Raw genomic sequence first — 10193 nt, forward strand, 5'->3', positions numbered from 1 at the left:
ATCCACATTTTTTACAGGTCTGAAACGATGACAAGGACGTGCACATAAGGCACTTCTGCTACAGTCTAAAGGGCCGTGTCCCAGGGAGAAAAATGTATGACATGAATTTGCCTCTTCTTTTAGGCAATATCATTTTTAATTGAAGGAATGAGTTGATAAAACCATGGTTACTTAGACTAGTTGAACTGGCAGACACTTTCCTGAAAACGAATGTGAGTCTGTCCTTTTTAAAAATCAACTGAGGGCACTTGTTGCCTTGATAAAATGTAAACTCCCAGAGAAAACCAGAATTATGGAAAATTGAGTCCTATCACTATAAACTTGACAAATTACAGTATGGACTAATTTTTCTTTTGGGATCTGTGGTAAAAAATAAAACATGTGATTTTGGATAACTTGACCCCAGTATAATTAACACTATATATTTATATAAGACATAGTGAAACAATAGGTAACTTTTAAAAAAAATCATACAATTGTACTATATCCATTAATATACAAGAGAGCGCTAGGGAGTTAATATAACAGAATAGGAAATATTCAATGACATTGTTTCAGATTTCACTTTGCAAATAACCTTTGAGAAAATACAACTTATATAGTTATGATTGAGTATGAAAGTTGTAACAAAGTTGAATATCCATAATCTGAAAAGGTTATTAAAAGACTATTCCTACATATTTCCATGAGATTGTATATTTTTTCATAGATTTCAAACAAAACATTCAATGTAGAAGAAACTATGGAAACTAAAATATCTTCTAATGAGACAAAAATGACAGTTGCAAAAATATAAAATGTAAAAGTTCCCCTCTTTTCATTATCCTTATGTTTACAGAAAGTTATTTTCTTAAAAATGCTTTGTTTGGGCCTCCCTGGTGGTGCAAGGGGTTAAGATGCAACCTATGAAGCTGCCTGCAGCCACTGCAGCATGAGTTCAATCCCTGGCCAGGGAACTACCCCACATAGTGCAGCAGACCTCTGCAGCCTAGCCCCCTGCTCCCCTCAGCAGTGTGTTTCAGTACATCTGCCTGATGTGCTCCCCACTCCGTCTGTGGTCAATCCTCTCACCCCAAGCATCTCTGGCCTGCACCTCAGCTCTTCTATGCTTAAGTAAATAAATCTTTAAAAAAATGCTTTGTTGGGCCTCCCCGGTGGCGCAGCGGTTGAGCGCTGGGTTGCGAAGCTGCCTCTGCGGCGCCGGTTCGATCCCTGCTCCCCGGCCACTGGAGGAGGGTCCCACATGGCGCGCAGACCTCTCCTGCTGCTCCCCTCAGCAGTGTACTTCGGCCTGCTCTGCTCCCCGCTCTGGCTCTGGTGAATTCTCTCGCGCTTCTGACTGTACCCAGTGCATGTATAGTAAATAAATGCCTCTATAAAAAAATGCTTTGTTAGCATACATTGGTTATTAATATTCTAAAGTAAGAAAGTAATACCATCTTAAAAGCCTTTATTCTAGTAAATATTTAAAGCTGTAACCCACATAAAAAAATACGCATGGGATCCGTAATAATTTGTGAGACTGTAGAGACATCCTGAAAGAAAAATGTTTGAGATTGCTGACCCATTTCCTGGGCCTGGACTCGGGGAGAAGGTGTGGGTGTTTCAAAGGTTCTGGTGCAGGAGAGGAGGGGTCTCGGGGTGTGGCTGTCAAGGTCTCAGTCCCCAGGGCGCTGTCTGGGGCGGGAAGGTTACTGTTGGGGATTCCTCATCTCCCCAGTTTCACTTCTTCTTCTTTTTTTTTTTTGAATACTTTAAAATTTTTATTTTGAAATAATTGTAAACTCAAACAGATTCTCACAATAGTAACAACTTGCTGTATTGTACAATATTACAACCAGGAAATTGATATGGATATAATCCGTTGACCGTATTCAGATGTCACCAAGCTTTATACTTCCTTATTTGTGTGCTATTGGGTATTTATGTTATTCCATGCAAATTTCATTACTTCTTGCATCTTGCCACCACCTACAAGATATGGACATGTTACATCACCACAGGGCTCCCTCCTATTACTCCTAAACACTCCATCCGGTTTCGCTTCTTACAGCCTAGGTCGAGTCCTTCCTCCTGGATACTGGTGACTCACCCCAGGGCTCACTCCCCATTGCCTGGAGGTCTCCAGAGCAGCCAATAAGCAGCCCCGCGGCTCCCGTTCCAACGCCCTCCCCACCCGCCGGGACTCCGTCTCCCCAGCCCGGGTGGGGGCGCGTCCTGGGGGATGGGGGGCGCAGCCCTCCTGCTCCTGCTCGCGGTGGCCGCGGCCCCGAGGGAGACCCGGGCGGGTGAGTGCGGGTCGGGAGGGGACAGGGCGCTCCCAGAGGCGGGAGCGAGGGCGCGGGCGGGCGTGGGAAAGGCGCGACCTCGCCGCCGCCCTAGGTGTCCCCCCACCTCGGCCCCGCCCCGTCCTGGCCCCTTTCCGTCCCCCGAGACCCCAGCCTCCTCTGGCCCCCCGAGTCCCGGCCATTTTCGTCCCGCAGCCGCTTTTCACTCTCGCTCGTCTTTCACCCACTTTCTGTCTCGTGGGCGCCCCCCGGGACTCGAGCCCCCGAAGGGGAGAAGAATAGGCCGGGTCTCCCCTCCCGCCCCTAGGCCCCCACTCCATGAGGGTTTTTCACACCGCGATGACCCGGCCCGGCCTCGGGGAGCCCCGGTACATCGCCGTGGGCTACGTGGACGACACGCAGTTCGGGCGGTTCGACAGCGACTCCCCAGGCCAGAGCGCGGAGCCGCGGGCGCCCTGGGCGGAGAGCTTGGGGCAGGAGGAGCGGGACGAGGAGACTTGGCACCAAAGGGACAACATACTATGGTACGGAGCGCAGCTGGACACCCTGCGCGGCCTCTACAACCAGAGCGAGACCGGTGAGCTGGCGCGGGTCCGGGCCGGGTCAGCACCCCCATCCCCACGGACGGGGGGTCGCTCAGGGTCTCCCCCTCCAGGTTTCTCTGCAACCTGCCCGGGAATAGAACGCGGGGCTTTCACCCCGTTTCATTCTGGACAGGCTCTCACACCCTCCAGAGGATGTCTGGCTGCGACATGGGGCCCGACGGGCGCCTCCTCCGCGCGTACAGACAGTTCGCCTATGACGGCGCCGATTACCTGGCCCTGAACGGGGACCTGCGCTCCTGGACCGCGGTGGACACGGCCGCTCAGATCACCCAGCGCGAGTGGGAGGCCCGGGGTGAGGCAGAGAAATTCAGGAACTATGCGGAGGGCAAGTGCTTGAGGTGGCTGCGCACATTCCTGGCGCACGGGAAGGAGACTCTGCAGCGCACGGGTAAGAGGGGCCTGGAGGCCTCCTGGTCCCCCCCTGCCTGGAGTCACTGCGGGAAATGAGTCCTCTCTCCAGTCCCGAGAGGGGGACTCCCCTGGGTTCCATGTTCTGCACGAGAGAGACTCCCAGAGACTCCGGCTTCTCCTGAAGGACAGTGAAGGGATCCCGTCTCTCCTGAGAAAGACAGACAGTCCCTGACACCACACGTCACCGGGTCCTTTTGACCAGGGGCCTGTTTGAGAACCACGAGTTTCTCTCTCAGTCTTGTTTCTGGTCTGAGAACATTTTCAGTTATGTGATTCCTGCTTTTCTGTGTCATTCACCTTCCACCCAGGTCAGGAATAAAAAGTCTGTGTTCCACTCCCTCTGCTTCATCCTACCCTGGGTTTTCGTCCTCATTCTAGAACTTTCTAAGGAATAGGAGAATCTCACAGATTCCCCAGATTAGCCTGTTTTTTACATTTTATGCTTCTTCCTGCCACACCAGTTGTCTTGTCCATTGTGAGGATGGTCTCATGAGGATTCTTCAGTGTCCATGGAGGAAATATAAAGTGAGTTTTCTGATTTACCACCTCAGATCCCCCAAAAACACGCATGACCCACCACCCCACTTCTGAGCATGAGGTCACCCTGAAGTGCTGGGCCCTGGGCTTCTACCCTGCGGACATCACCCTAACCTGGCAGCGAGATGGGGAGGACCTGACCCAGGAGATGGAGCTGGTGGAGACCAGGCCTGGGGGAGATGGAACTTTCCAGAAGTGGGCGGCTATGGTGGTGCCTTCTGGAGAGGAGCAGAGATACACGTGCCACGCGCAGCATGAGGGGCTGTTGGAGCCCCAAGTCCTGAGATGGGGTGAGGAGGAGGATGTGGGCACTGAGGCTGTTCTCAGGGCCATCAGGAGCCCTTCTGGAGACCTTCAGGGGGTCAGGATAAGGTCTGGGGCTCAGGGTATGATCTTCCCTTCCCTTCCAGTGCCCCCTCCTCAGTCCTCCATCCCTACCTTTGGCATCATTGCTGGCCTGGTTCTTCTTGGAGCTGTGCTCACTGGAGCTGCAGTGGCTGCAGCTGTGATGTGGAGGAAGAAGCACTCAGGTAGGGAAGGGAGTGGGGGATCTTGTCCACCGAGGGCTTTCACGTCCCAGGGAGAACTTGCCCTGCCTGGTTAATGGGAAGTACCATCCACACACACGTGTGTTGCCCAGAGGGCATTTGGTCCAGTCCCCCCTCATGTCCTTTCTTCTTTTTTCCCAGTTCTGACCTGGGTTTTTCTTTACTCACAGTTCTGAAAACTTCCCTGTTGTGCAGGATTAAAAGATTCCTTTAGGTCTTCTGACCTGACTGCTCCCTGGTCTCACATGATGTTTCTTCCCACAGGAGGACAAGGAGGAAGCTACAGTCAGGCTGCAGGTAAGTGTGGATCAGGGGTTTGAACCCTGAGCCCCTGGGAACAGTATAAATGGACTCAATGGGGAGTCACCCTCATCAGTCCCTCCTGTGGTCTCATCTCTGACCAAGTTCTGTTTTGTTCTCAACCAGGCAACGACAGTGTCCAGGGCTCTGATGTGTCTCTCAGCCCCTAAGGATCTTTTACAATGAACCCGATGAGGCTCCTGTTGTGCACACCCTAGGCAGCAGGGCGATGATGTCACTGTTGTTCTTAACTGTGATATTGAGCATTTGTTCATATTTTTACTTTTCTATGACTACAGTTGCTGTTTGTATGGAAGTTTTGTACATTTTTATAGAGGAAGTGCTATCTATTTATTTATTACACTATTTTGTCCTTATTAATATTAGGTTATTTCTTTCTGATCATTGAGTTTTAGGCATTATGTGTAGATACAGTCCTTTATCAGATTCGTGACTTGCAAATGTTTCCCCCCCACACTGTGACCTGAACTCCTTTACTGATGGGAAAACAAACACTATTGCCCAGACAGGAGCATGGAGATTAAAAAAACATAGACACACACACACATATATATGCGTGTGTGTGTGTGTATATGTGTGTGTGTGTATTTTTTTTTTTTAGAAGAGAAAAGATAAATTGCTAACTGGTTTTGAGCAGATACTGGCTCACTGGGGTGTTGGGGGTGGAGGGGAATGACTTATGCATATCCTTGAGTGTTATTTAAATGTCCTTGTATGAGCATGAAATATGCTTTCTAAAGTAAATTACACTTCATTCCTCAAGTTATAAAACTCTTCACACATCATGACCAAATCATGTGTTAAGACCAGACTGACATGTGGGTTACAAGTGATGAACCCGCACATCATAGTTACAAAGTCATGGTTTCCCTTTGGGTTCACTCTGGTGTTGTCAGTTCTCAGGGTGTTGAACAAATGTATTATGTGTAGATACAGTCCTTTATCAGATTCGTGATTTGCAAATGTTTCCCCCCACACTGTGACCTGAACTCCTTTACTGATGGGAAAACAAACACTATTGCCCAGACAATACCTGTGTCCATCATGAGAATATCATGCAGAATATTTTCACTGCCCCTAATGTCTTCTGTGCTCCAAGGAAGCAAAAGCAAAAAAAAAAATGGAATCACATCAGACTAAAAAGCTTCTATGTAGTGAAGGAAACTATCGTTAAAATGAAAAGACAATATCAAATCGGAGAAACTATTTGCACATCATCAATCCAACAAGAAGTTAATATCCAAAATCTACAAAGAATTCCAAAACAAGAAAAAAACTCAAAGCAGGGCAGAGGAGCTAAATAGGTACTTTTCTAAAGAAGACAGACATGTGGCCAATAGGATAAATGTTTGTCATCATGTGCTGTCAGGAAAATGCCAATTAAGACCACAAGGAGTTACCACCTCACACTGTGAGAATGACCCACTGAAGGGTGTGGAGGAAAAGGAACTCTGGCACATGGTGGGTGGGAATGATGTCTGATCCTGTTAGCAGGCTGAATGAGGGGTTCCCTGTACCCTCAAAACTACACAGTCTACATGGGGTCTGCCATCAGCTGCATAAAGACAAAACATAATCTAAAGTGTAAGACCTTCAATAGAAAAGAACTTTAATACAATTAGTATAAAATAGAGAATCAGTGTGCAATAGAGAGAGAGAGAAGAGAAAGAATATAGTTAGAATAGTTCCCAAGTGAAGCATCCAAAGTTACCTGTCCCCTCATGGGTAAGTGCCCAGCCAAACAGGCTTGCCCAAAGCAGGCCCACTGAGGCCCGAAGGCCTGCCACAAGGCTAAAGCACCTACTGGTAGAGACCCATGGGACAGGGCAGGAGGGGCCAGGCAAGTCTGGAAGGACAAGAGCAAAATAAAAATCCACATCAAGATAACAGCTGCCATTGTCAGCTTCCCCATGGGCCTCCCACCCACATCTTTGTCTCTTTCATGTGTCTCTTTCCATGTCCTCAATTCCCTGGCACAAGTCCACGTCTGAGGAACAAGCCTGGCTTCTTCTTCACATGTCTCTCTCTCCATGCTCCTCCTCCAGTCTTCTTTCTGCATCTCACTCCACATCTTCCTCCTCTTCCTTAGCTTCTCATCCCTGCTCAGCCCCACCTTTCCTTGGGTGGGGCGGTAACCTGGAACCTTTCTTTTCTATGGATAGCACAAAGGTCCTGCTACTATAGGAAAAAAAAAAAGAAGGTTCCTCAAAATGGTCAAGCATCCCATTCCTTGGTATTTATCCAAAGAAGGTAAAAACACTAATTCTGAGGAATATGCGCCTCCTCTGGTCACTGCAGCACTGTCCACCATAACCAAGCTATGGAGACAATGTAAGTGCCGAACGGCAGATGAGGGGATAAAGAACACAAGCTATATGCACAATGGAATACTATTTGGCTGTGAAAAAGATGAAATATTGAATTTGCAACAACATGGATAGATATGGATGGGATTATGCTAAGTGAAATAAGTTTGAAGGAGAAAGTTAAATACTGGATGATTTCATTCATATTTGGAATGTAAGGAAACAGAGCAGGGACAGACTAAACCAAAACATAAACTAAATCAAAACATACTCTATATACATGACTGCAGAGTTGAAGCTATGGGCTGGGGTAAGAGTAGGAAACAAAGTAGGAAGAGGGCCAATGGACTATGGTGAAGACTATGCGTGCCCTTAGGGTGGGTGTGATGTGGTAACAAACATCTGAAGAGGCTTGACCCTTGTCTCTGAACACATACAGTGTGTAAACCAATGCTAATCTCAACTGAATAATACAATGAGGGGAAAAATAAAAAAAGTAAATTATCTCCTCTCTCAGTCACTGACCTCTGGACTTTGCCTTCGCCTCCTCACTGTCATGCAGGCTGAGGGGCTGTTTTCCCACAAGGTCAGAGGCAGGAGGTGCAGGGATTTCTGGGGCTGCTCAAACCCCGCTGAGTAGAGACACTGCAGAGAGGGCGGCTCTGAGAGGAAGAGAGACAGAGGGTCAGAGTAATCCCAGTGCTGAGTTGAGGATCTGGTTCCCAAGAAGAGGGGAGTGCATGTGTGCATGTGTGTGTGTGTGTGTGTGTGTGTGTAACAGGAATGAAGGATACACAACATAAGATGATGGGAAGTCAATTAACATCAAGCCCCGGAATAAATTAATTCAAATCACATACAGAGTAAAGAGTGTACCTCAATAAATACAGTTCCATGGAGAAGCAGCTTCTGAGTAGGACTGAAAAAGCATTGGACCTGAAGAAGAGGAGGAGGTTTAGAAATATCTCATGGTTGGCTTGAGGTGTAAAGAGCTGGGCAATACCCCTCCCCCCACCCTGGCCCCTGCTGGATGTGGTGGCATCTTCACCCCTGACAGCTCCCTCCCCCAAACCTAAACATTCATCTCCTTTGGAGACACCTGTATATGTACATATATGTATATGTGTAATCCCAGCTTCTTCTTAATCTCCCACCTGTCTGGGGCATTTAGGTGGTTCCCATAGCTTGGCTACTGTAAATAGTTCTGCAGTGGTGACGGGAGAGCAGGGTCCCTTCACAGGAGAGTATTTATCCTCTGTGAGGAGATCCTCAGAGTGGAATTGCTGGGTCCAAAGGCAGAACCACATTTACTCCTTTAAGAAACCTCAATACTGTTTCCATAAGGGCTGGCTCAGTCTATATCCAAAAACAGTGCAGGACTGTCCCCTTTTTTCCATATCCTTGCCAGCACTTGAGTTTCTGGTCTTTTGGACATGGGCCATTCTCACAGTGTGAATTGATTTAAACCAGGGGATCATAAAGGCACAAAATGTGGGCAAAAAGAAATCCTGTAACACTCAGGCCAACACAAGGCTGTCTCACACTGTGAAAGAAAATAATCATGAAGAAATTCAGGTGAATGACCTGAGTGTTAACATTATCAATGGTCCACTGCATTCTCAAGATGTCCCTGAAAGCATCCCCATCACCTAGTGCCAGCCTCTCTGCCTCAACCCCCACCCCCACTGCAGTCCTCCAGGGTCTCACCTTTAGGGGCTGAGATACACTTCTTAGCACTGGGACTATGGCTGCCTGGGGGAGAACACAACAAAGCTTGGTCAGAGATGAGACCACGGGAGGAACTGATGAGTGTAACTTCCCCATGGGCTCCAACTACACTGTCCCCAGGGGCTCAGGGATCCAACCCCTGATCCACTCTTACCTGCAGCCTGAGTGTAGTTTCCTCCTTGTCCTCCTGTGGGAAGAAGCATCATGTGAGACCAGGAAGGAGTCAGGTCAGAAGCATCATGTGAGACCAGGAAGGAGTCAGGTCAGAAGCTTAAAAGAATCTTCTAATCCTGTACCACAGGGAAGTTTCCAGAACTGTGAGTAAAGTCCCAGGTCAGGACTGGGAAAAATGAAGAAAGGAGGTGAGGGGGGACTGGACCAAATGCCCTCTGGGCAACACCCGTGTGTGTGGATGGTACTTCCCATTAACCAGGCAGGGCAAGTTCTCCCTGGGATGTGAAAGCTCTCAGTGGACAAGATCCCCCACTCCCTTCCCTACCTGAGCACTTCTTCTATACCCTCACACATAAAGCTACCTTTAGTGTAATCAGCACACCTACAAAGAAAACTGAGCTGGAAATGAGGACCATGGCAAGGATGGAGAACTGAGAACTCCTGGAAAGGAGCAGAGACACACATGCCCTGTGCAGTATGAGGGGCTGCTGGAGCCCCAAGTCCTGAGAAGGGGTAAGGAGGGGGATGTGGGCACACGGCTGACTCAGGGGCATCAGAAGCCCTTCTAGAAACCTTCAGAGGGTCAGATTGAGGCCTCAGGTTCAGGGTCTGACATTCCCTTCCCTTCCAGTGCCACCTCCACAGCTGCCCACTTCTGGAAGTTTCCATTCCCCCCTCCCTGGTCTGGAGTTCACCAGCTCTGTGTGCTGGGTCAGGTCCTCCCCATCTCGCTGCCAGGTCAGCGTGATGTCCGCAGGGTAGAAGCTCAGGGCCCAACACCTCAGGGTGACCTCATGCTCAGAGATGGGGTGATGGGTCATGTATGGTGATTGGGGGGCCTGAGTAGGAAGAATCAGAAATTTCATGCTTTGTGTTTCCTCCATGGACACTGAAGCAGCCTCATGTGACCATCCTCCAGTGGACAGAACAGTATGCTTGGAGGGAGGAGCACAAACCCCAGAAACCAGCCTGGTCTGGGAGTCCGGGAGAGCAGGTGAGAGCCCAGGGTGGGATGCAGGTCTCTGAGCATTTTGTTGCTGACTTGGGTGGAGGGTGATGACACAGACAGGCAGGAGGGAGATCTCCAAAAATGCTCTCTCACCAAAAAACAAGATCTCGAGAGAGAAACTCGTTGCTCCTAAGATGGCTGCTGGTGAAAAGGGTCCTGTGCAGGGTGATTTCAGGGGTGGTCTCCCCTCTTTCTCAGGAGAAACTGGATTCCTTAACTGTCCTTCAGAAAAAGTAGGAGCCTCTGGGCCAGTCTCCATCCCAGAG

The 10193-nt window shown here is 48.9% G+C and overlaps 1 protein-coding gene across 3 annotated transcripts; it reads left to right on the top strand.

Annotated features, from left to right (window-relative positions):
• The first annotated feature begins 2441 nt into the window (after positions 1 to 2441).
• LOC119251138 (class I histocompatibility antigen, Gogo-OKO alpha chain-like) lies at positions 2442 to 9871 on the top strand. 3 transcript variants are annotated; one of them, XR_008553058.1, is made up of 8 exons: positions 2442 to 2865; positions 3006 to 3281; positions 3856 to 4131; positions 4252 to 4371; positions 4654 to 4686; positions 4816 to 9061; positions 9277 to 9431; positions 9814 to 9871. XR_008553058.1 is itself a non-coding variant. In XM_054698468.1 (6 exons), the coding sequence occupies exons 1-6, from the start codon at positions 2607 to 2609 to the stop codon at positions 4857 to 4859; spliced, it is 1008 nt and encodes a 335-aa protein (XP_054554443.1). In that variant the 5' UTR covers positions 2442 to 2606; the 3' UTR covers positions 4860 to 9871. The 3 variants fall into 3 exon arrangements, 1 of the variants encoding a protein (XP_054554443.1); XR_008553057.1 differs by having other exon boundaries at positions 4816 to 9431; XM_054698468.1 differs by having other exon boundaries at positions 4816 to 9871.
• Positions 9872 to 10193: the final 322 nt, after the last annotated feature.

This window comes from Talpa occidentalis, unplaced genomic scaffold (genome assembly GCF_014898055.3).
Source record: "Talpa occidentalis isolate TD23 unplaced genomic scaffold, MPIMG_talOcc4v2.1 talOcc4.2, whole genome shotgun sequence".
Classification (NCBI taxonomy): domain Eukaryota; kingdom Metazoa; phylum Chordata; class Mammalia; order Eulipotyphla; family Talpidae; genus Talpa; species Talpa occidentalis.